The 26,487-nt window shown below is 41.3% G+C and overlaps 1 protein-coding gene across 4 annotated transcripts in view; it reads left to right on the forward strand.

The window, feature by feature from the left end:
- Positions 1–17,482, forward strand: part of LOC131458291 (uncharacterized) — a 28,754-nt gene extending 11,272 nt beyond the window's left edge. For 3 of the 4 annotated variants that reach the window (XM_058627262.1, XM_058627260.1, XM_058627261.1), the window contains 17 exons: positions 113–350; positions 455–712; positions 843–995; positions 1,421–1,705; positions 1,871–4,437; positions 4,816–4,942; positions 5,652–5,757; positions 6,317–6,522; positions 7,823–7,980; positions 8,073–8,141; positions 8,244–8,392; positions 9,368–9,482; positions 10,103–10,290; positions 10,407–10,548; positions 10,955–11,081; positions 11,177–11,347; positions 14,708–17,482. In XM_058627262.1, the coding sequence (XP_058483245.1) occupies positions 113–350; positions 455–712; positions 843–995; positions 1,421–1,705; positions 1,871–4,437; positions 4,816–4,942; positions 5,652–5,757; positions 6,317–6,522; positions 7,823–7,980; positions 8,073–8,141; positions 8,244–8,392; positions 9,368–9,482; positions 10,103–10,290; positions 10,407–10,548; positions 10,955–11,081; positions 11,177–11,347; positions 14,708–14,731 (5,083 nt within the window). In that variant the 3' untranslated portion in view covers positions 14,732–17,482. Of the gene's footprint in view, positions 1–112; positions 351–454; positions 713–842; positions 996–1,420; positions 1,706–1,870; positions 4,438–4,815; positions 4,943–5,651; positions 5,758–6,316; positions 6,523–7,811; positions 7,981–8,072; positions 8,142–8,243; positions 8,393–9,367; positions 9,483–10,102; positions 10,291–10,406; positions 10,549–10,954; positions 11,082–11,176; positions 11,348–14,707 lie in introns of those variants that run through there. The other variant, XR_009240076.1, reaches the window with a different exon arrangement.
- The last annotated feature ends 9,005 nt before the right edge of the window (positions 17,483–26,487 follow it).

The raw sequence follows: 26,487 nt of genomic DNA on the forward strand, positions 1-26,487 counted from the left end.
TAATAACTTCTTGCATCAAAATCCCAAACATGACAGCATCAAGCCATTGTTACTCAACCTCAATCATGATACTTGTTACCATGTTCATCTTTTTTGGTGGGGTTTTCCACAGGGGGGACAGAACAGGTAACCATGTCCAGGATAAAGGCATCTCAAAGGGGCACAGAGTACATCAACGTCCATGGGATGATAAAGAGCAACTGTTTGAGGCCCAGAATTGGCATCACAACTCCACGCGCTCATTCCAGCAGCGAGCGCCCACCAACAGTGGTTATGCAACAGGATCTGGACAGCGATATGTGACCTGGGACAATGGTGTCAGCAACTCTGCAGTGAGCCAGGCTTATGAGGTATTGAGAGGATTGTTTTCAGTGGTGCTGTTTACTGCTGTAGGTGTTGCGCGTGTGTCGTTATTTGACATTTTGATTGCGACTTTTTATGTTTTGCGACTCAGCATGGTGGTCCTCACCTACACCGCAGCAACAACAACAACTCCAGAGAGCTCCATTCCCCCTCAGAGAGATGGGCCTCCTCAGAATGCAGCAGGAGGCTTCCAGGCAGAGTGATAAACAACAGGCCAGGCCCCTGGAAACGACCAGCCCTCCACCAGCGGCGAGACCAATTCCACCAGCACAGTCCACCCCCACTGCACCATTTATCCCCAAGGGAAGAGTGTCCTGCTAAGCGGAGAAGGGACTCTGGTCCTGATCAGGTAAAGTGTGTTTACTTTGTTGAACAGCAGCCGACAAAGCAGTATGACATTTTATGTTATGACAACAGCACCCCCTTTTGGCCACACCCCACCTAGTTTGATTCAATATTATTTTATGTGTTCTGTTTAGTCATCTCATCCTGGATCAAGACATTTACCTTTACTTGCCCCATCACCACCTCGTCGCCACCGCGGTCACCAAGATAACTGGAAGCCTCTTAACGACAGGACGGGTCCTTGCCACCACTCTGACCACAGGACCTCAACTCGCACACAGCAACAGGTCAACTACTGTAAACACTGCAGAGACTGCAGTGCATTACTTTTGGTGATGTTATTATTCTGCCTGTGTTTGGATGGGATATTATTTGGGTCAGACCTGACTGAGGGAGCATTTGTGTGTGTACAGCAGAAGTGCAGGGGTGGGTGGAGACATGAAGTGTTTATCCAGTCAAACCACTGAATGGGGTGGGTTTGGGTCTGTTACTGTTTGCAGCAATCTAACTTTACTCCTTAACACCACTATAATGAGAAAGTCACGTGGAGCTGATAGGTTTAATCAGCACTCTATGGACTCCTTTGACAGTGGTTTGGATATCATGGACATTAGTCTATATTCAAAGTCGCTGGCTATATAGTTTTCATATTAAAACTGTTGTAAAATGTTAATCATTGTCGATCTCTACTCTGGGACGTTCAACTTCGCAGGACACCTCGAAACCACGAGCAGGAGGACATGGCTTCAGTAACAATAACCTGGCAGCTTCGAACCAGAATTGTGGCAGCAGACCGCCTCATCACGGAAGCAGAGGAAAGGTTGAGCGGAAAATCCCGTCTTCACCAGCAGACCACACCCGTGTGCCTTACAGCCACCAAAACCATCATCACCACTACCAACGGCACACAGGCCACCCCAGATCCCCTCAGCACAACCTGCCACTACACCCTCCAGAGGAAAAGGACTCACGCAGCTATCACCACAAACAAAGCACAGTAAGGAAGAAACACCTAATCAGTCATTTGCTTTTCTTTAATCTTACCAAATCGCCTACTAAACTCCACCAAACTATATTAAACTGTACTGCATATACTTGTAATAAAGTTCAGTATGCACAGTATAGATTCTATACTTAAATGTATGTACTATTAATTCTGCAGGAACCTCAACATATTCATCAAAGAAGCATGTCAAGGGATCCAGCCCTTTCCCGTTCTTCTGCTGCAGGCTCTCCTCCCTTGACATCCCTTCACTGCATTCCTAAAGATGGAGCTTCCACTGCCAGCAGTCCAGGTGCTCCCCCCAGTCATTCCTCATACAATGTAGCCACTGGAAGGAAAGATCCATCGCTCATATGTGAGAGTAGTCCTGGCCTCAGTGGACAGCATCAACTCCAGGGAAACTCCCCTCACAGCCCAAACAGTCCAGAAATCAGGTTTTCAGAAAGCAAGTACAGAAAGACTCCACAACCCCTCTGCTCCCAACAGTTCCACCACAACCGATCGAGAGCAAATAAACTTGACAAGGGCCTGGAAGACCACAAAAGGCCTGACTGCAAACAAAAAGACAAGCTGGGGAAAAAGGAGAGAAAGGGAGATGTTCAAAAGACCATCCGAAACGGCGAAGAAAGAAAACAGCGGAAGAAGAAAGAGGAGAAGAGGTCGGGTAACCAAAAAAAGAAAAGAGACAAGGCAGTTAAGAAAGAAAGAAAGTTAGGTTTGAAAATCACAAAGAAGGACGTGTCCAGCCCTGTCTCTGCTTCCAGCTCTTCAGGAGAGGTCAAAGTGGGTCTGACCCAGGAGAGTCCCAGCCAGTCAGCACCCAAACACAAGCACAGGGTGAGGAGTGAACGAGCAGAGGGCATACGCAGACCGCTTGAAAAGACGCCGCATCCGAGCTGCACTTCACCACAGCCCTCCTCCAAATCGGAAAAACACAAAACAGTCAAAAGCAAGAAGAATAGCAGTACCCACAAACTCTTTAAGAATCGACCAGTGAAGTCTTCTCACAGGGACACCAGCCACAACCACATCGGCAAGAATCTGACCCCTGCCTCATCCTATTCAGGAGACAGACCAAAAGATACACTCCCCTCACTTTTAATTCAAGCCTTAGCACCTCTCAGTGAAGCCTGCTCTGTTAGCTTAGAGCAGCCTGTCCAAGGCAAAGACGCTAGGCAGGGAGGAGTTCTCACTGCTCCAGACCTCCAGCCTGTGGCTGTGATGGGAAATATGCTTGAAATGGGAGACAACCTTTCAAACACTCCTCCTGTTCTGAGCTGGCAGGGCTCTCCTGTATCAGTTTTGGGAGAGGATGAGGACGAGTTGGAGAAGGGGGTGATAAGCAGACCTGTCCTTCAGCCCAGCCCCACACAGTGTTTTTCTCCTCCTCCTCCTGAAGACAACACGAGCAATGACGATATGGAAAAGGAGCCTGGCGAAACGATAGAAGCTGATAAAAATTACAAGTCTGAATTCTGCGAATTGCCTTGTGCAACCAAAGTTGCTGAGGAAGAAACAAAAGAAAGTGTGGACACTAGTGATGAAAATTCTGCCTCTCTGCTTAGTGAAGTAAGTCACGATGAAGCAGGGTTGGAGAAAGTCTTCAAGAGTCTGGCTTCCTTTCTCGGAGGCAAGAGGCTCTCATGTCGAGGTGGTCCATTTGGTGGGCCTCCGGACAGCACAGCAGGAGGGGTCAAGTACTCTTCTTCTCTTGTTATTGGGCCAGAGATCAGCTCTAATGAGCATCATGATTTCTCCTGCAATTCAAATCCCACCACATCGTCCAGCCCTAGTGTTCAATCACCAACTCGGGCTACATCAGACACACTTTTGAAATCCCAGATTTCAACAGAGCTGAGTGAGTCCGTCACTAACTCTCTGGTGCAGGAGATGCCGGAAGAAACTGAGAATAATATGAAAGCAAAACAGGGGGATAAGGATACAGAGGTCCTCCCAGAGAGAACTGAGTCATCCTTTTTGGACGGGTCACTGAGTGCAGAGCTGAGGCTGACCACCACTGACTCGGCCTCATTCACAGAGCTCATCAAGGTTTCCACCAAGGAAGATAAAAAACACAGCAAAAAGCAAAAATCAAAAAGATGTGCAAAGAGAAAAAGAAAACAAGCGGATGGAGGGAGAGAAAGGAAGATCAACGTTAAGATAAAAACAGAGGAACGCAGCGTCATCTGTCCCAGAAACAAAGTAAAAGATGTAAAGGATTCAGAGGAAAAAGACATTTCATCTTCAGAACCAGTCATCTCTAAAAGCTCACCCAGACCTCTCAAAAACAATGTGAAGCGCCAGACTTCTCAGGGAAATCACTCTCCCCATGGCAAGGACATCCAGAGAAAAAAGAAGGACACTGGGAATGCTGAGGTAACGACCAAGAAGGAGGATGCAGTTACGGAATTAGAAAAGGAGATATCAGCAGCAGCTACAAACACAAATGCAAGGCCTTCCAAAGCAGCGTCAACTGTAACAATCAACGCGTCCACATTAAGTGTCTCTACACCAGCAAAGAAATCGCCCAGCTCGTCGCTACCCGTCGATCCACTGAAACTGAAAGCGTTGTCCATGGGCTTGTGCAAGGAGCTAAAGATCCTGCTGATTAAAGTGGAGAGTGCCGGAAGACATACGTTCAACATATCAGAGGTGGAGGAGAAACGAGTCCCGCTTTCCAAGATCGACATCAACAACACGGCGACAGAAGTGATCAGAGCTTGCAAGTGAGTACTCCGATAATGATATTGGTGGGCCCTTCAAAACCCAGTGATATCCGTCTTGTTGGGAGGAGCTGAATGAATCAAAGCATTACTCCACACAGCTGTAACAGAATTTTATTAGAAAAAGAAATTGTGATAATAACTGTTAATGTAAAGGAAACCTTCAGTGTGAAACTGAAATGGGTCAGATGGGTCTGGGTGAATGGGATATTTGGATATTAATACCAGGTATGAACCGACCGCCTTTCATCCTATGTCAGATGTGATTGGCTCCAGCTCTTCCCCCGACTCTTAAGAGGAAAAAGCTGTTAAAAAATGAATGAATATTAATATCAAGCTATTCTTCTAGATGTTTATTGCTATGTTGTCTTTTTTTTCCAGGTGGACAAGGGTGAAAGGGAAATTCAAGGAGTCGCACCTGCTCCCCACTCTCTCAGTCAAACCTAACATTGACATCAAGATACCCATTCCTCGGGACAAACTCAACCCGCCTACACCGAGTATCTATGTGAGGTCACACACACATTGGCAGAGTGAAAGTAAAGCTTGTCTTTAGCCGTGATAGCATTGGCCCACTTGTTATTTATGGTTGAAATTTGGAACAGACGTTCATGGCCACCTCTGGATGACTCATTTCAACTTTGGTGATACCTTAAAGCTGTTATCAGTTAGGTATGGTGCCATATCACTTTTTACGATACCGATATCACAACCTCAATTATCTACTGATATCAATATCAGTCCAATTCAGTAATGTTTACACCTTTTGAACTGCAAAGCTGTTTACACAGTGCTGATGTGTTTACCACCTACAGTAACACAATAATGGCCGACAGCAGCTGAAATGCTGTTGCTTATTTTTCTTTACATTTTTACAGTCTGTATTATCAGACTGATTTCTATCTCTAGTGTCAGTGGTGTTTTCTTTTGGCCAACTTCCTTTCCATTTATGTTAGCATTCCCCTCACTCCTTCTTTCATCCTGTCATGAATGCATTTAATGACGGGGTAGGGCATTTGTTGACTGACAAACAGCCAAACCTCGAGTGCAGTTGCTCGTTCTGGCTCCTGCTTGGATAAAGTGTAAAAACTCTCCGTGATTTACTGAGACTCTTTTATCATAGTCATAGTCATCTTCTGTAGTTGGACGAATACATTATTTTCTATTGCTGTTCCCAGATGTTTGTATTTATACTCTCCACTATCTTATTTTCGTAGTTGGAGAGCAAGAGAGATGCCTTCTCCCCAGTTCTGCTTCAGTTCTGCTGTGATCCGAAAAATGCTGTCACTGTCATCAGAGGCCTTGCTGGCTCCCTCCGCCTGAGTAAGTTTATCCATCGCACTTATCACAGATAATTCATTTTTCTCAATTAAACTGTGTAGCCCATCAGAATTCTATTAATTCTGATCTTTAAAGCTTCAGTGCATAATTAAAAAAAAACGAATCACATTCACGTCACATTCAGATCATTGTTCCCAATCCCAATTAGGCCTCTCAGCTCCACGCAACTCTCTTGGTTTCTCGGAATAGCTGTGTTATGAATCCCATGTTGCCTGATGACATTAAGTGCTATTAAAGCAAGAAATTAAACGAAATGGATTCTACTGCCAAAAAAAAACATAGAGCTGTGTTTTTTTTCTTTATAAACCTTTTCCATCTGCTGTAATTCTCTTGAATTCATTCCATTCTTCTAATTTGTGTTTGCTCAGTTTAAAAAAGAATGTATTATGTTACCAGTTTTCTCATGGAGAAAACACATCAAACATAGAAGTTGACTCGCATCTTTATCATCCACCGTTTAGTGCAGAACATGCATCATGAATGTTTTGCTCTTGAGTTTCTTGATCATCTCATCTCTGTTTGTCCGCTGATCTTGTTGCAGACCTTGGCCTGTTCTCCACCAAATCCCTGGTGGAGGCCAATGCGGACCACGCGGTGGAAGTGAGGACTCAGGTTCAGCAGCCCGCCGATGAGAACTGGGACCACAGTGGTTCGGCGCAGACATGGCCCTGTGAAAGCAGTCGCTCCCACACTACTGTTGCCAAATATGCCCAGTACCAGGCCTCCAGCTTCCAGGAGAGCTTGGAGGTAAACATCTTCCCACATGGCACACAAATGCACACGCAGAGTTAAGATGACAAGAGCAGACTGTTGGCTGTTCCACTACACCTACACTGCATATAGGTCCCTTCCAGAGCTAGATACACCGACAGACAGGTGAGCAGTCCTGCTGTGAAAGACAGGCTGCAGTGATCAGCTGTTCCCGTGTCAAGAGAGAGAAATATTTCATGACATTCATGTCCATTTCTTGATCTGGAAAATGAACAAAGTTTCATGTCATCTGTAGATCTAGAGACAGGGTAAAGGACAGGTAGAAGTTAATGTAGCTGGTATGCCACATGACAGATGCCTACTGCTGTAAAACACAAAATGGATGAGAAGGAGATGCTACTATGATTTAGGTGTTTGAATGTATCCGTTCATTCAGACTACCTCTGACTCCACTCCGAGGCTGATGTTCACAACTCAGAATTCTGGCTGCTCGCGTACACGAGCATCCCTTTTCTCATCACCACATCTCAAAGTACAAGCTGCTTTAAAACAACAACCACAACAAGTCTAATCTCAAAACCAAGCCAGACATCATTGAGAGTGACAGTTTCAAGCCTCTTTTGTTTGTATTTCCCATATTTACACACAATCACAATTAGCCTCAAAATACTCTGTAGTGCTCTGCTTAGGACTGCAACATGTAATAGATTATTATTACATTACTAATTCATTATCTAACTACTCTGATAATCAATTACTGTTTTTTTTTTTATCAAAACGATCTCTCTGAAATATTTTCTGGTGTCTTTGCTTCGTATGAAAAATAAATCATTAAAACTGATACATTTAATTAAACAGCCATCAACATTGTCCAACATTATATGGACCAAATAACTAACAGATTAATAGAGAGAGTAATCGTCACATTAATCGATTATGAAAATACTCGCTAGTTGCACCCGTTCCTCTGTTGTTACTACTGATAATGATCATTCAAGAGGTTCTCACAGAGGGAGACTGGCTTCCGCAGGGTGCTTCCAAAGCAATTTAGAGGATACTTGAGGATAAGGATTTCTCTCATTAGTAATTATATTGTTTCGTAACAAGGGATTCACACTGGCCTTGTGTGTTATCTGTTTTAGAGATAGAGATGATTTTTGGCGAGTTTTCCATAGCTGGAGAATACGAAAAGCTGATATTAGGTCCACAGAACACATGTGGGCAGTAAATTATGATTGAATTCAAAGTCCAGGATCTCAGGGGGAAAAGATTATGTGTTTGTGTGATGTGTTGTCTTGGTCAACCTGTCAGCTAAGCTCATGCAGATGTGTTCTAGGAGGAGAAGGAGAGTGAGAATGAGGAAGACGGAGAGCAAACCAAGACCTCAGACCCATCAGCCACCTCCAAAGCTGTTCTGTGGTTAGCCAACACTAAAGGCAGTTCTTCTCCCATACTCAGTAAAGCCCACTCTCTTCAGTCCGGCAGCACACCCAGGTTAGCACGCAAGCTTGATCCATTTGCATTGAATTCATTTCGTTTTAATGCATGAACTCAATACTCAAATCAGAAGTTGTTCCTTCCCCTAGCTCAGACCAGAAAATGGTTGGAAAGATCATTAAATTTGGGACCAATATCGATCTCTCAGACCCAAAGAGGTGAGATTATGTCATTTAGAATCCTGCAATCTGCCCACTTGAACCAAGCGCCCCAAGGGTGCTTTGCTGTTTCACATTTCACACTCATGATTTCTTTATAAGGTGGAAACCCCAGCTACAGGAGCTGCTCAAACTGCCATCGTTCATGCGAGTGGAATCAAGCAACAACATGCTCAGCCATGTCGGCCACACTATCCTGGGCATGAACACTGTCCAGCTCTACATGAAGGTGCCAGGCAGCCGCACCCCAGGTCAGTGTGTGTCTCTCGTCATGACTGGGCATCAACAATCCCATGATTGGGATGTGTTTGTTTTAAAGGGACAGTTAAGGAAGAGTGGTTGTACGATAAATGAGGAACTGACACATAGTAGGTGCTGACTTTAAAGACATAATATGTAACATGTATACATTTAAATATCTAAAACCAACAAAACATATGTTGTATATTTCAGTTTTTTTTATCTAATTGTATGCATTAGTCACTAAAGGATCACAACTTTTTAACATTTGTTTAACATTTAACCACCGAAGCTTTAAATGCACAGCAAATCCAAACTAGACAGCAAGACAACAATTCCCATGATCCCCTGCTGCCTCCCGGCATCATCTAACTAGGACTTTTGTTATTGTGATTGAGAGACCACTAGTGGCAGAAATTACATACTGTTTCTTTAACAGAACCACATGAGACAGGCTGCTCACTCACAGTGAAAACATCAATGAAAACAGAGCTTAACCAAAGGGTCACCTATTAAAAATCTACACCTGCATAAGACTATGGTGTCTTCAGAGAATATTTTTCTGCTAGACAGCTTTTTCTGCCCATAGTCTGATGTTTGTTAACAACACAGATATCCATAGAGATAGTCTGATAGCTTACATCAGAATTTGTTGTTCCACTGCTGCCTCCCATGTCTTGGCAAGCTAAAAATGCAGTTTGTCTCTGTGGATCTGAGTGAGCAGCTTACAAACGTCAGTTTCTATCTGGAAAAGACTGTCTGCAGGAAAATATTTGATTAGGTGAGCCTTCTTCTTAAGTGCCTAGTACCTGTTTTTCTTCTGTGCCATGTTCTCCTTGTGAGGGAACCTCCATGTCTTGTGCTGGTTTAAAGCACCAGGGGTGCACACAGTATTGTATATACTGTAGTATAGTCAGTGCCTTAAAACAACAGAACTATCACTTAACGTAAGTGTTATAATTCACAGACTTTGCACTTGTCCTCAGGTCACCAAGAGAACAACAACTTCTGCTCCGTCAACGTCAATATCGGACCCGGTGACTGTGAGTGGTTTGCTGTCCACGAGCACTACTGGGACGAAATCAACAAATTCTGTGAGCGGTGAGTGAAGAGGCAGCTTGTTTAGATTGTTTATTGTGTGGGTGAAGTCTGGTTTTGGTGGGTGGACAAAACATTGGTTTTCAAACATACCTTTTATTAGGTAATATTGAACTTGTACAAGCGTCCAATCAATCATCATTATTAAAGGAGAACTGCACCCCCTGTACTGTCAGTAGACACTGATTGTTTGAGCCGGCTGCCACACACTGGGTTAATCTGCCAGTGTAGACAAAATAAAACCATAGACCATTTTCTTACATGGGAGTAATAAAAAATACATGAATTGTATATTTTGTGTATTTTACAGTTATTATTCAAATAGACAGTGTTTGTTTAGACATTTGATCCAAGTTCCAACTTACAGCCTGTCCTGTGAATTCACCAGTGTTAATATAATGACACAACTTTTAGTTGCTGTCTCTCTCTTTCTCTCCGTTGGTTTGTTCTCCACTTATCTGTATGGTTTGTCATCTGCTAGGTTAGGGTTGAATGTATCAAGTAACAACCTTGATTTTGCTGTGGGGGTTGATAGACGTCCTGTATGGCACAGTAAATTACCATAGCAGTAATATTTGGGTCTGGAAATCCTTGACTCTATCTGGCAACACTGTTTCCCTCAGGCATAAAGTAGACTACCTCACAGGGTCCTGGTGGCCAGTCCTGGAAGACCTCTACAGCTCCAACATCCCCGTGTACCGCTTTATCCAGAGGCCGGGTGACCTGGTGTGGATCAACGCAGGCACCGTGCACTGGGTCCAGGCTGTGGGCTGGTGCAACAACATCGCTTGGAATGTGGGACCGCTCAACGGTAAGTCAGAGCAAGAACCCGGAGAAAATCCGCTTGAAAGCGAATAGTTTGAGAGGATGAAATCATTTGTTGCTCTTTCTCTCTAAATATGTTGTCTGTGTGCTCTGCTCCTCCAGCGTACCAGTATCAACTCGCGCTGGAGCGCTTCGAGTGGAACGAGGTGAAGAAGGTGAAGTCGATTGTTCCCATGATCCATGTTTCCTGGAACGTCGCTCGCACCATCAAGATCGCGGATCTGGATACGTTCAAGATGATCAAGTAAGATGTCTGGTTGTGCATATCTGTGCTGTTTGTCTGTTTTGTTAACGTGGCTATGTGCACTTTACCAGCCTGAGGTGCTAATAGCTGATTTTCTTCCAGTGTTGTGTGTGACACAGAAATACTATAGCCAATTCCGATTTTCAGGTCATATTTGTGTCACTTCATCATGTGGTTTTGGATCAGATGTGCATCCAATGTGGCCGGTACTAGGACTTTTCTGCATGGTTTATATATCATATCACATGTGTGCAATTTGATAGGTAAGTCTCAAAGGCAAGAAACGTGTACATGTCATGTGAACCTTAAAACCTGATCTGTAATGAGTCAGATTTAATTTGAATGTGGAAAATTGGGCTGGAAATCTGAACGTAGTCTGTTTTCTTTCCGTTCCACCTGCTTCCAGACACTGCCTGATGCAGTCCATCAAGCACATCCAGATTCTGAGAGACCAGCTGGTGACTGCAGGGAAGAAGATCAGCTACCAGGGCCGTGTGAAAGATGAACCAGCCTACTACTGTAATGAGTGTGATGTGAGTCAATCTTCCCGTCGCCAGCCTTTCTCCTCCGTCCGTACATACCCTGTCCATATTTGTAACGACCGACACAACTGCGTCTGTTGTTACAGGTGGAGGTGTTTGACCTGCTGTTTGTGACCAGTGAGAACAGCAGTAAGAAGACGTACGTGGTGCACTGTGAGGACTGTGCCCGAGCCAAGAGTCCCTCTCTGGCTGGAGTAGTGGTGCTGGAACAGTATCGGATGGAGGAGCTGATGAGAACCTACGACAGCTTCACTCTGGTCAGTCTCACTTTCTTATTTCTTATATCATACACGATCACAGGAATGCCAAACTTCCTCACACGTAGCATGTCGCATGTTATTCAGTACAAAAAAAATGTATTGTCAACCGTCTACCTGCAAAAATATTAACATTTGATCAGATATGAACGTCAGTTATATATGAACTCATATAAAACTAATCAGAATTAAAATAACATTGAACCACATAATATTAAAAGTAATATTTTAATGCAGGTTGATAGAACAAAGGTAAAATACATCCGGAGGATCATGAATAACGTGTAAAATACCCAAGTTCTATGCATCATGATGTGAGATTTCTAATAAACTCTAATAAGCTGCTCCATTCAAAAAGGGATGGACACGTCTCTCCGCATGAATGTACTGAACCGAGTAAGTTACTGAAACGATTCATTCATCCGACAATTCAGCTACGCTGTGCTGCAACTCGAGTGAGACAGCAGCCAGCAGGCGGGGCCAAAGTGACTGTTCCCTGCAAATCAGTGAGTCACTCAGTGATGGAATCCCCGTGTGTCCCCTGAGCTACAGCTAATGTATTCAGGTGTCGGCGCAAGATGTTTACAATTACGAAGTGAGAACATAAATGCACACAGTCTAGTTCCCCGACTTGTATTCGGTATTTCTGACATTTATGTCATTTATATGTTCTGCCCGTGTTAATGTAACATCAAAAAGAACTCCTAGGAATTTTAAGACATTCCCTCCAATGTCAGTTCATGCAAATCTCTTTTGCTTGTGAAAACCATTGTGTAAATCCAATCCCAATCCTTACTTATTTAAATATTTCTCCATAAAGTCCTTTATCCAGTTAAACATCCTCCCATTTATACCCATCATCTTTAATTTTATCAAGACTCCCTCCGACCGCATCATGTCATATGCTTTATAGCACTAGTTGATTCTTATTGTTCTGTGCCTTTCTGATATCATTTTCCAAACTGACAATTGGATCTAGAGTTCCTCTTCCTTTTCTAAAGCCGCTTTGATGAAATGTTTATAGGCCTCTTCCATTTATCATGCTCTCTATAGTTTTACAAATATTTGATGTAAGAGCTATTGGTCTGCAATTGGATGGCTTGGATGGATCATTTCCTGGTTCCTTTATAGGAATAATTACCACCTCCTTCCAAGCTTTTTGGCAGCCTTCCTTCCTTCCTTCCTTCCTCCCATACTTGATGGTAAAGAACCAAACATTTCTTTCATGCCCCACTTCCCAGATGTCTTAACATTATATATCATGATCTAGTGCTGCATTTTTTGTTTTATGAATAGCTTCTCCTTCTTCCTTCCTCAGTCAATTTCCCTGACCCGTGTATCTTGACATATACTTTAATCACAATTTCTGACTTATCCTTGTCTGTAACTGCCACTGTCCTTTGCCCTTCTATGTGTAATACTGGATACTCCCACTCCTTTCTATCTTGCCAACTTACACTCTACGTCTGTCCTATCATTCTCCTTACTCCAGTTTATGCCCTCTTGCGTGCAATTAGATTATTATAATTATGTGTCCTTTTAAAAGTCTAAATGCTCTATTTCTGTCTTTTATTGCTGTGCTACATTCCTCCGTCCACCAAGGAACCCGCTCTCCTCACCATCTTTCCTTTTTCCTTTTGGGGATAGCGCTAATGCTGCCTCAAGAATTGCTGCACAGATCTCCCCATTATTCTTGTGAATACCCTGGTTTTTCATCAATATATGTTACTTTTCTATAGCTATAGTTATATATACGTTTCTATAACATATTCCTATCTGCTTTTCAAAAACATCCATCACCCCCTTCGTTGACCTGACATCCTGTCCACCTCTGTATGGTAGTAATAATTGGGTAATGGTCACTCCCAATGCATAATATTTTTTTTCATATCTCCCAGTGACATTTTCTAGCCAAAGAATTAGACACTAGTGTTAGATCTAATATAGGCTCCCGCCCTGTATTAACATGTACCCTGGTGCCCCGAGCATCATTCAAACATACTAATCCTTTTTCCTCTAAGAGGGCCTCAATACTTCACCATTGACATCTATGTGTCACCCACCACCATTACCTTCTTCCCTGACCTGGCGTATAGTAGTGGACCCCTGTACTATATTGCTATGTCTTCAATGAAATGCTTAAATTCCTACCCCATGTTGCTAGTAGTGGGTAGGAATCTTTCCTGTCTAGATCTTGTCTGCAACTCATCCCTAACTTCTTCCCAATCATTTAATCTCCAAATGGTGCACTGCTGCTTTCACAATCCACGGAATTGTGTTTTTGACTCCACTCAAGCTGTACTATTAATCACTCCCGCCATGAATGTTGTCCTGTCAACGATTACATTTCCCTTTGGCACCTCACAGACTCCTCCATTTGGACCCCATTTATGTGCCCTCTGATCAACCCCAGCGTTCCTCATTACCTCGCCTTTAAACTCAATCATTACTGTTTCACTATCTGTCCTGGTCCCGTCAACACTTGACTTCATCCGTTGGGCATTCTAGATGATTCCCCCTTTTAAGTTTTTTTTTTTTTTTTTAGTTCTTGTTCTTCCATGCCTATGTTTAGTGGAACAGCGGAAATTACACCTCTCCAGCTCTTTGGTCTATCTATTCCTCCCCACTCTGCTTGTGCTGACCACTTTAAGCCCACTGATTTCCTTAAATTTGAGAGCTTTATTTGCCAACTCTTTGCCAAGAGTTATTATTTGCCAACTCCCAAAAAATCAACTTTTCTAAACCCCAACCTGATCACCAAACCTGACCCCTCTGAGCTGCTTCTTACCTTTATTTTTCCTTCTCCTTCCTTTATTACTGCCCAATCAATGTTCATCATCATCCGAGGCTGTCACTCTATTTTGTCTATCTTCTTCCAAATCCCACTTGTGTTTAGCGAGTGTCCACCAATCCATCACCCCCCATGTCCTTATAAACTAACTGAAATGATCAATTTCTTCCCTAATAGCATCTCTTTTAAAAGCAAGAAACATTCGCTTTGAATGTTATGCTTCTTGTCGTCCAACTCCTTATTTGGCGGCAGAAGGAAAATCTTTCTAGTAATGTAACAGGATGTTAGTAATAATGACATAAACGCCATCTCAAACCGTCTCAACTGTCTCAACAGTCTCTGCGCCCACAGCTGCATTCTCAGGGAAATTAAATCTATGCAAAACATTTCATTTAGTATTACCTGCTGGTTTAGGGTTGTGGCAGACATTTCCTTAAGATATCGTAGACGTATAATAACGTGGATATTTTTTTTTAAAATAGATTGTCTTTTTATTGATACATCCTTTGTTTAAGTTAATGTAATCACACATGGTCAACTGAATAGTTCCCCCTTTTCTTCCACTCCAGGCTCCGTCACCCGTTTCGAAGTGAGGACTCCTCTGTGGTTTCTTTCAGCCATAACCAAAACTCTAATGGCAGCACAACTGTTGTCTCTTTAAGGCAATCTATTCCTGCGAACACTTTCTGAATCAGCCAACCATGTTTACTCAGTATTGTTTACATCACACAATAAGGTATGGATACTCAGCCAATCCAACTATAGCTCACTGTCTTCCCCATACCAGCTGCTGATTGGACGTGTGTTTTGAAATAGAATGACTAGACTGGTACTTCTCATGAAAAGCATTTCAGATGTGTACAAAACACACACACACACACACACACACACACACACATATATAATGTGAGCACTGCTAACACTGAAAATCAGGTTATATATATTTATCGGACACTGCTGTGATTCAAAAGCGTCAAGTAGCCAGTTCTGTGTATTCATTCAGGTACTTTTATGCAAAATCGGTAGAACTTTTTTACACCAATCTAGTTATTCTATATGTCCATGAATTTGCTGTGATTCTATTGAACCAGCAGGGGAATTTCTTCACAGGAGAAGTAGCTGATTGTCACATTTGGCATTGTATTAATTCCTGTTTTTTTTTTATTTTTTATTATTATTCAGGTGAAACTCTTGACATGTGTTACTCCTGTCTGTTATCTCTTTGAGGTGCTATTCCAGTTTTATTTATTCTTATTAGATACTTTAAAAAAAATAAATAAAAAAATGTTTTACCAGCCTAGAAGTACACCATATTGGCCTTGTGAACTGTATTCAGAAGAGAGGTAATTAGAGGATTAAACACAGACAAAAAAAGGTGTTATTTAAGTATTCAAAAACAAAAACTAATCAAAAACTTTTTTCCAGTTTCTCTAAAATACGGGTTTACTAGAGGACTAATATGATTTCATTCTTAGTTGGGAATTTATTATCCGTTTTTCACAGGTCCCGCTGAATAGTCGTTGTTGTTGTTACTATGATACACTCAGAAAGCAGACTTAGTGTTGTTTTTTTATTGTTGAAATAGGAAAACAATGTGTTTTTATACCTCGATTGTTTCAATGTTCTCGTTTCCAGACGGCAGAGAAAATAAATAATTGTAAATTGTGAATGAATTTATGGAACACGTGGTGTGCATAGATGGATAGATAGGGTTCATAGGGGGACGTTATTCATTGTGTTTCAAAAATCCTGCTTTGAGGCTTAGCTCCATACACTGCCAGTGGGTTTAATATGATCTATCAACTTGTTTTATTGTCTTTTTTTAATTATTAGAATTTTACACAGTCAGTCAAGATGAAAGCTTTTAATTTAGTCCAAATGTTGGCTAATGCATTATAGCATGAGTTGAATTGGTGGATTTACACACCTTGCATTTTAGTTACACTGCTCTAAAGACTACAAAAATATCAGTCCTTTTTATATAAATACATTTCTGAAGATTTATGACCAGCATTCTTACAAACAAAGCTGGAAAACCACTGCCCCCTGGTGGAAAATCAACATAAATGTAAATGTGACACTGATTCCAAATGACCACTGACATTGTTTGACTTTTTTTACAATTTACTGACCAGAAATAATCTAATATCAACTGAGCTTTTGGTCCAGGGGCTATTTGTGTGAAATGTATTATAATAAGTCATAAAAATGACATGATGGTAGGTTATCAGAGATGAAGGAAACACAATAAATTGAAATACTGCTTCTTGTTTCCGTGTTTCACAAACATGAATTGGGATTTCAATAACCATTTTAAACACATTCAACCCTCTATTTTTTAGCATTTCAGTGGGTGTTCCTCGATGAAGCCATTCAAATGAATGGGAAATGTAAGATCTCACCCCTCCCCTGGCTGATCCGTGCACACCGTTTCATGTACATATTGTATCTGTTTTCATGTTCACCTACAAGATTTTTTTCTCAGTCAAAAAAAAATCGAATTTGTAAATGGTCAAATTGGTCCATCTCAGTCTTTTTTTTTTTGTTGTTGTTGTTGCTGTATTATAACTCACCAGTCAATGAGAAATATTCCGTTTCACTATGGGAATGAACGTCTTCCCACTTTTATACCTCTTTTTTTGTCGTATGGTTTCTGACACAGAAAATGGAAAATTGTAAATTGTGACATTATTTATACTGTACATTGTTGTTTTCTTATATATTTATTGCATTTCAATAGGTACTCTGCTTGAGATGGGGCGACAAGGTATTTTAAAAAAGTGTGGTGTGGTCATGATGTGTGGATGGGGGAAGTGCAATCAAGGGGGCGGTTTGATTATCATGGTGCTTGACCCCTCCTTGCCTCAGTGCCCCCTCACTAAACAGCATATAATGATGTAGAAACAGAAGTAACTGATTCAGCTCAAGCCAACCAGATGGTGCTTAGAACCATTTCCACAGTTTACTTGTAACCGAAATGGAATGATGTCTTTGTACTGTATTAAACAGATGAATAAAAATAACCTGTTTTTTTTTTTGTTTTTTTTACTTTATTTCCATTGTATGAAATCCATAACCTGGTGGAGCATTAGTGGTTTTATGTAGTTGTAATTTTGCAGAGACTTTTAGGGATGTGACTATTTTCGGCGTCGGGTGGGATTTGGGTTTGTTGTGTCTTGTCCTCTATTATTATTTGAAGGATGTAATAATGCTCTTTTTTTCCCCTCTTGTTTTGATTTATGCTGCACTTATTGTTTCACATAGAAGAAACACCTGAGCCAGACCTGTCTTAAATTGTATTGTTGTTCAAGAAAATAAAAATGTTTTGATAAATTATTCAGGGATGAGTGTTTGCCTGTGATTTTGTCCTGTAGGTGTCCTGTCGATGTATTATACTAGGGCTGGCGAACTGTCCAGGGTGTTCCCCGCCTATCACCCTATGTCAGTTCACATTTGTACAGTTTCTGACAAAATACTATACAAGGACATATTTTGGGACATTTTTGTCAGTGTATAGTTGGACAGTTTTTGAAGACATACTATACTAGACTAGTATAATACATCGACAAAAACTGTTCAAATATAAACTGTCAAAAGTGTCCTTGTAATACTATCCTAGTAAAGCTAGGACACAACAAGGAAAAATATCAATTATTGTCACAACATTTATTGTTGATAATTTTAAGATAAAGAGCTAAAAAATGTTTGGGCAAAAATGTTTTTAAATAACAATTTTAGCTTTTCTTTTATTTGTCCAGCGAGGACATTGATTAATTGCAGGTGGAGCTGCTCCTGCACAAACACACTGATTTAAAAGCCTTTATGTAGTTTCCGTGACTTGGTTCATTCCACTCCTCCCCTCTGTGTCGATCTATTTGGAATGTTCCACTTCCTTTGTCGGAGGCGGAGCTTCTTCTGCGCAGAGACAGAAACAGCGTGAGGACGAGGAGCAGCGGGAACAAACATGTGGACAAACATGTGGACAAACGTGGTAACTGCTGATTAAAATGATCCACACATTTCTTAGATTCTCTGTTGACGCTCTGTTCACACCTGCTGTTCACATCCCACCACATGTGTTCAGGTTACACCAGCTAATGCTAACGTGACGTCACTGCTCCACAGCAAACACACGTGTGTTGTCAATGTGACAGTATGTCGTCAAAACTGTCCAAATATGAACTTTCCGAGTGTAGAATGTCCTCAAAAACGTTTAAATATAAATTGTCCACATATGTCAAAGAATTTCCTCAACACAAACTGTCAATAGACCATTAAAACTGTTCAGAATGAGTATCTAGTCTGGCCAGTAGCAGGTTAGCTGCTGCTAATATGACGTCACTGCTCCACAGTAAACACACGTACATGTTTTCAAAAAAGTGACTTAGTGTCAGATATGTCATTATGTAATATGACGTCATACTGTCAACAACTGTCCAAAATGTCCTCGTATAATATGCAGAGGTGGGTAGAGAAGCCAAAAAAAATGACTCAAGTAAAAGTACTGTTACTGTAAGATAATAATTACTCAAGTAGAAGTAAAAATAAAATAAAAATACTCTCAGAGTAAAAAAGTATGAAAAGTGTGAAAAGACGAATAAAGTACTAAGTTTCACCGGATTTATTTTTGAAATATTCAGAGCAACACAAATAGTACAAAATAGACACAACATAATATAAAACAACAATGTTCAAATATTAAATTATAATATTGTAAAAAAAACAATAAATATGGCCTTTAAAATAGGAAGAGAAATAGATCGCGCATGTAATAAAAAGTTTTTTTAAAAAATGAAGTCACGACCAAACGGCGTAAAAGTAACGTACTTTCTTCAAATATATACTCAAGAAAAAGTACAAGTACGTTGCAATAAAACTACTAAAAAAAAAAAATTACAAAAAGATCCAAAAAGTTACTCATGTATTTGTAGTGGCGTAAAAAGTTAAACTATGAACTGCCTAAAAGTGTCCTAGTATAGTATGTCCTAGAAAATATATCTTTATTATTAGTAAACTGTCAAAAATGTCCAAATATAGTACAAAAACAAAAAATGTCACTGTACCATTAAAACTGTTAGAATGAGTATCTAGTCTGGCCAGTAGGGGGCAGATTAAGTAAAACTGTTGAGGAGCAGTGGTTTAGTAGAATTTCAAAATAAAAGTGTCCGTGTTGATATGGATCAATATATAGTTGATACATACATTTCTTCACTCATTTACTGCAGTGAGCACATTTGAACACTTTAAAGTGGACACTGCTTTGTCTCATCATGTCCTCTGACTGAAGACCTGCAAACAGCTGCCGTTAAAGGCACAGTTCATGTGTTTTCAAGTGATTCCATTCACAGCCGTCACTAAATACATCAGAATCCTCTGTTAAATATTGAGATTTTACAAATGTTTTCAGGATTTTTAAAGTCTTTGTAACTGATCTACAGCTTTTTTTGGAGCAGGACCAGGAGCCAGGACCAGGACCAGGAGCCAGGACCAGGAGCCAGGACCAGGAGGAGGACGACGAGGAGCAGCGGGGACAGGTGTGTGGTAACTGCTGCTTAAAAATGATCTGCACATTTCTTAGATGTTCTGTTGACACTCTGTTCACACCTGCTGTTAACATCCGACCTGAGGGATCCGATCACAGGTGTTCAGGTTACACCTGCTAATGCTAACGCTAATGTGACGTCACTGCTCCACATGTAAACGCACACACCTTTCATTTCTCTTTCTTTATTAAAAGGAACAAAGAAACCGGAAAATGTTCAACATTGGTAATAAAACAAAAAACAATTCATCGATTATTAAAGTATTTGACAATTAATTTAGTAATGGTTTAATTATGCAGAAATCGTTGCATCTCTACTTATTTTATATTTTTTTAAATAATCATCAGAGACACCATGATGCGATTTATCGTGATATTTGCGATATACTGAGACAACAGTGCTCGTGAAAGTGAGCACTTGGCACCATCTAGTGGACTGAAATGTTAATTTATTTAGTTAATTTTTAATGACGTTTATTTGTAACATCAGTTAAAAAAACTATACACTAAAAAAAAAGAATACGCCATATTTCACTGTATTAGTTTTTCTACTAATAATTCTCTCAAACAGCGTCACATCTTGTGTGTAACCGTAGCAACCACAACAACATTAGCTGGAAAAGTCGCACTATTGTATCGACGCAGTTTCACGTCAGACACTGGAGACGCATCAGAGACTCGTCGCATGTACACTTGTGTTTAGCACATTTTCTGGAGCAAACCATCACTCTTTCACCTGTGATTTCATCCCCTCACACGGACGTTAACAGCACTTGTCAACAGAGCCTCTGTTTAATGTGTTCACATCATTTTTACATTGTTAACAAGTGAAAACTGTGGACGAGTCAAAGTGACAACATTCAATCAATAAATACACCATTAAATAAAGACTCACATGTGTCTCACATTCATTCATTCACATTGGAATTAAATACAGAAATGTCTTATTGTTAAATGTGTCATTCATTCATTCACATTCTCAATTCATTTGATGTAAAAAAACATAGAATTACTTAAAGACTATTTAATGAATTATTTCATGACTTACTGCAACACAGGACCATGAAATAATTCATTAAATAGTGAAGAAGTTATGTATGTTTTTTACATCAAATGAATTTGGTGTTTTAATGAATGAATGACACATTTAATAATGAGACATTTATGTATTTAATTCCAATGTGAATGAATGAATGTGAGACACATGTGAGTCATTATTTAATGGTGTATTTATTGATTGAATGTTGCCACTTTAATTCGTCCACAGTTTTCACTTGTTAACAATGTAAAAATGATGTGAACACATTAATCACACAGAAGTCTCATTCATGTGCTCATCATTTTTAAGCAGCAGTTACTGGACACCTGGACCCAACTGTGTGGTCAACAGTCCAGGGAGTGAACCCCTATCAGTTTTTTTTGGCTTTTTATGGCCTTTTTGGGATTTTTTTTTTGGCAAAAATGTGAAATAAAATGGTATAACCCCCTGCTGTCATCTGTGCGGGGGGCCGGGGGAGCACAGCCCAGCCCCGGCCCCAGTTTGGCCCCGGCGCCGGGGCCAAGTGTTCGGAGCATGCCGGATTTGAACCAGCCACAGCCGGACTGGCACAACCTCCTCGCGGTTGCGAACAAACCCACCACGCCACGAACCCTTTGGAGGTGTTGGGACGGAGCTCCGGGCGTTTTTGACTCTTCACTTTGGCTGTGGAACCTTAAACCTTGACGTATAAAGGAATTGAACCGTCAACGTCAGGACTGAAAGGCTGCTCTCTAACCAGCTGAGCTAACTGTCCACACTCTTCCTCAGGTTTTCTCACACCTATTCACTCTCTGTGTAGAATATTGGGCTTAAAAAGTTGCTTCATCTAAGATTTGAACCTCTGACCCTAGGAACTCCAGTCTTTGTCTGAATCACGTGAGCTATTTGTCCTCACACACTTCTTCTTCAACCTTGGACGACTTTCAATAACAGATGAGCACAAACATGACTTCAGAAAGACCTCAGACTGATGAAGTATTTAAGGAAACATGTCCTCCATAATGGGCCAAACAGTTGGTGTAGTGGTTAGTGCTCTTGCCTTTGAAACAAGAAGACCTGGGTTCGAGACCCAGTTGGAATAAGGATCTTTCTGGAGTTTTTCATGTTCTCCCCGTGTGTGCGGGGCTTTTCTCTGGGTTCCTCCCACAGTCCATCAATCATCTACCGCTTTGTCATGGGTGCTGCTGTGCCAAGCTCAGCTGTCATAGGGTGAAAGGCGGGGTTCACCCTGGACTGTTCGCCAGCCCATTCAAAACATGCAACACAGTGATGAGGTAAATTTCCATTCACTTCAGGTAAGATTCGAACCCCTGACCATAGAAACGCCAGTCCGTGTCTGAACCATGTGAGCTAGTTGTCCTTGATTGCTTTTTCTGCCAATTTGGAAGACTTTCAATAATAGAACTCATGACTCCAAAAAAACGTCAGACTGATGAAATATTTAAGAATGTCTGTCCCTCATCATGGGCAAGATGGTTGGTGTAGTGGTTAGTGCTCTTGACTTTGCAGCGACAGGACTTGTGTTCGAGACCCAGTCAGAACACCCGTCTTTCTGGAGTTTTTCATGTTCTCCCTCTGTGTGTGTGGCTGTTCTCCGGTTGCCTCCCGCAGTCCTTCAATCGTCTACCGCTTTGTCGTGGGTGCCGTTGTGCCAAGCTCAGCTGTCATAGGGTGATAGGCGGGGTTCACCCTGGACTGTTCGCCAACCCATTCAAAACATGCAACACATTAATGAGGTAAATTTCCACTTAAACATTCACTTCAGGTAAGATTCGAACCCCTGACCATATGAACGCCAGTCCTTGTCTGAACCATGTGAGCTAGTTGTCCTTGATTGCTTTTTCTGCCAATTTGGAAGTCTTTCAATAATAGAACTCATGACTCCAAAAAAACGTCAGACTGATGAAATATTTAAGAATGTCTGTCCCTCATCATGGGCAAGATGGTTGGTGTAGTGGTTAGTGCTCTTGACTTTGCAGCGACAGGACTTGTGTTCGAGACCCAGTCAGAACACCCGTCTTTCTGGAGTTTTTCATGTTCTCCCTCTGTGTGTGTGGCTGTTCTCCGGTTCCCTCCCGCAGTCCTTCAATCGTCTACCGCTTTGTCGTGGGTGCCGTTGTGCCAAGCTCAGCTGTCATAGGGTGATAGGCGGGGTTCACCCTGGACTGTTCGCCAACCCATTCAAAACATGCAACACATTAATGAGGTAAATTTCCACTTAAACATTCACTTCAGGTAAGATTCGAACCCCTGACCATATGAACGCCAGTCCTTGTCTGAACCATGTGAGCTAGTTGTCCTTGATTGCTTTTTCTGCCAATTTGGAAGTCTTTCAATAATAGAACTCATGACTCCAAAAAAACGTCAGACTGATGAAATATTTAAGAATGTCTGTCCCTCATCATGGGCAAGATGGTTGGTGTAGTGGTTAGTGCTCTTGACTTTGCAGCGACAGGACTTGTGTTCGAGACCCAGTCAGAACACCCGTCTTTCTGGAGTTTTTCATGTTCTCCCTCTGTGTGTGTGGCTGTTCTCCGGTTCCCTCCCGCAGTCCTTCAATCGTCTACCGCTTTGTCGTGGGTGCCGTTGTGCCAAGCTCAGCTGTCATAGGGTGATAGGCGGGGTTCACCCTGGACTGTTCGCCAACCCATTCAAAACATGCAACACATTAATGAGGTAAATTTCCACTTAAACATTCACTTCAGGTAAGATTCGAACCCCTGACCATATGAACGCCAGTCCTTGTCTGAACCATGTGAGCTAGTTGTCCTTGATTGCTTTTTCTGCCAATTTGGAAGTCTTTCAATAATAGAACTCATGACTCCAAAAAAACGTCAGACTGATGAAATATTTAAGAATGTCTGTCCCTCATCATGGGCAAGATGGTTGGTGTAGTGGTTAGTGCTCTTGACTTTGCAGCGACAGGACTTGTGTTCGAGACCCAGTCAGAACACCCGTCTTTCTGGAGTTTTTCATGTTCTCCCTCTGTGTGTGTGGCTGTTCTCCGGTTGCCTCCCGCAGTCCTTCAATCGTCTACCGCTTTGTCGTGGGTGCCGTTGTGCCAAGCTCAGCTGTCATAGGGTGATAGGCGGGGTTCACCCTGGACTGTTCGCCAGCCCATTCAAAACATGCCACACATTAATGAGGTAAATTTCCACTTAAACATTCACTTCAGGTAAGATTCGAACCTCTGACCATATGAACGCCAGTCCTTGTCTGAACCATGTGAGCTAGTTGTCCTTGATTGCTTTTTCTGCCAATTTGGAAGTCTTTCAATAATAGAACTCATGACTCCAAAAAAACGTCAGACTGATGAAATATTTAAGAATGTCTGTCCCTCATCATGGGCAAGATGGTTGGTGTAGTGGTTAGTGCTCTTGACTTTGCAGCGAGAGGACGTGCGTTCGAGACCCAGTTGGAACAAGGATATTTCTGAAGTTTTTCATGTTCTGCACGTGTGTGCGTAGCTTTTCTCCGGGTTATCTGGTTCCTCCCACAGTCCATCAATCATCTACCGCTTTGTCCTCCACTGGAGCGTCATGGGGGGCTGCTGTGCCAAGCTCAGCTGTCATAGGGTCATAGGCGGGGTTCACCCCGGACTGTTCGCCAGCCCATTCAAAACATGCAACACATTAATGAGGTAAATTTCCACTTAAACATTCACTTCAGGTAAGATTCGAACCCCTGACCATATGAACGCCAGTCATTGTCTGAAGCATGCGAGCTAGTTGTCCTTGTACGCATTTTCAGCCAATTTGGAAGTCTTTCAATAATAGAACTCATGACTTCAAAAAAATGTCAGACTGATGAAATATTTAAGAACATCTGTCCCTCGCCATGGACAAGATGGTTGGTGTAGTGCTTAGTGCTCCTGACTTTGCAGCAAGAGGACTTGGGTTCGAGACCCAGTTGGAACAAGGATCTTTCTGAAGTTTTTCATGTTCTGCAGAGCTTTTCTCCGGGTTCTCCGGCTTCCTCCCACAGTCCAAAAACATGCAATGTGGGGATTAGGTAAATTGGACACTCTCAATTGACCATAGGAGTGAGAGTGAGAGTGAGAGTGAATGGTTGTTTGTCTCTATCTGTGTGTGGCCCTGCGATGGACTGGCGAACTGTCCAGAGTGAACCCCGCCTATCGCCCGATATAGCTGAGATTGGCACAGCACCCCCCGTGACCCTCTGGCAGAGGATAAAGCGGTAGATGATGACTGACTGACTATACTATGACGTTTTTGAGTGATTTTGGACGACATACTATACTATGACGTTTTTGACTGATTTTGGACGACATACTATACTATGACGTTTTGGACCGATTTTGGACGACATACAATACTATCACTTTTTGGACCGATTTTGGACGACATACTATACTATGACGTTTTTGAGTGATTTTTGATGACATACTATACTCTGACGTTTTTGACCAATTTTGGACGACATACTATAGTATGACTTTTTTGAGTGATTTTGGACGACATACTATACTATGACGTTTTTGACTGATTTTAGACGACATACTATATACTATGACGTTTTTGAGTGATTTTGGACGACATACTATACTATGACTTTTTTGACCGATTTTGGACGACATACTATAGTATGATTTGTTTGACTTATTGTGGACGACATACTATACTATGACTTTTTGGACTGATTTTGAACGAAATACTATACTATGACTTTTTGGACTGATTTTGAACGATATACTATACTATGACGTTTTTGAGTGATTTTTGATGACATACTATACTCTGACGTTTTTGACCAATTTTGGACGACATACTATACTATGACTTTTTGGACTGATTTTGAACGACATACTATAGTATGACTTTTTTGAGTGATTTTGGACGACATACTATACTATGACGTGTTTGACCGATTTTGGACGACATACTATACTATGACGTTTTTGACTGATTTTGGACGACATACTATACTATGACGTTTTTGACTGATTTTGGACGACATACTATAGTATGACTTTTTTGAGTGATTTTGGACGACATACTATACTATGACGTTTTTGACTGATTTTAGACGACATACTATATACTATGACGTTTTTGAGTGATTTTGGACGACATACTATACTATGACTTTTTTGACCGATTTTGGACGACATACTATAGTATGATTTGTTTGACTTATTGTGGACGACATACTATACTATGACTTTTTGGACTGATTTTGAACGAAATACTATACTATGACTTTTTGGACTGATTTTGAACGATATACTATACTATGACGTTTTTGAGTGATTTTTGATGACATACTATACTCTGACGTTTTTGACCAATTTTGGACGACATACTATACTATGACTTTTTGGACTGATTTTGAACGACATACTATAGTATGACTTTTTTGAGTGATTTTGGACGACATACTATACTATGACGTGTTTGACCGATTTTGGACGACATACTATACTATGACGTTTTTGACTGATTTTGGACGACATACTATACTATGACGTTTTTGACTGATTTTGGACGACATATTACGTTTTTGACAGATTTTGGACGACATACTATACTATGATGTTTTTGACCGATTTTGGACGACATACTATACTATGACGTTTTTGACCGATTTTGGACGACATATATACTATGACGTTTTTGAGTGATTTTGGACGACATACTATACAATGACTTTTTTGACCGATTTTGGACGACATACTATACTATCACGTTTTTGAGTGATTTTGGACGACATACTATACTATGACGTTTTTGAGTGATTTTGGACGACAT

This window comes from Solea solea, chromosome 4 (genome assembly GCF_958295425.1).
Source record: "Solea solea chromosome 4, fSolSol10.1, whole genome shotgun sequence".
NCBI classification, from domain to species: domain Eukaryota; kingdom Metazoa; phylum Chordata; class Actinopteri; order Pleuronectiformes; family Soleidae; genus Solea; species Solea solea.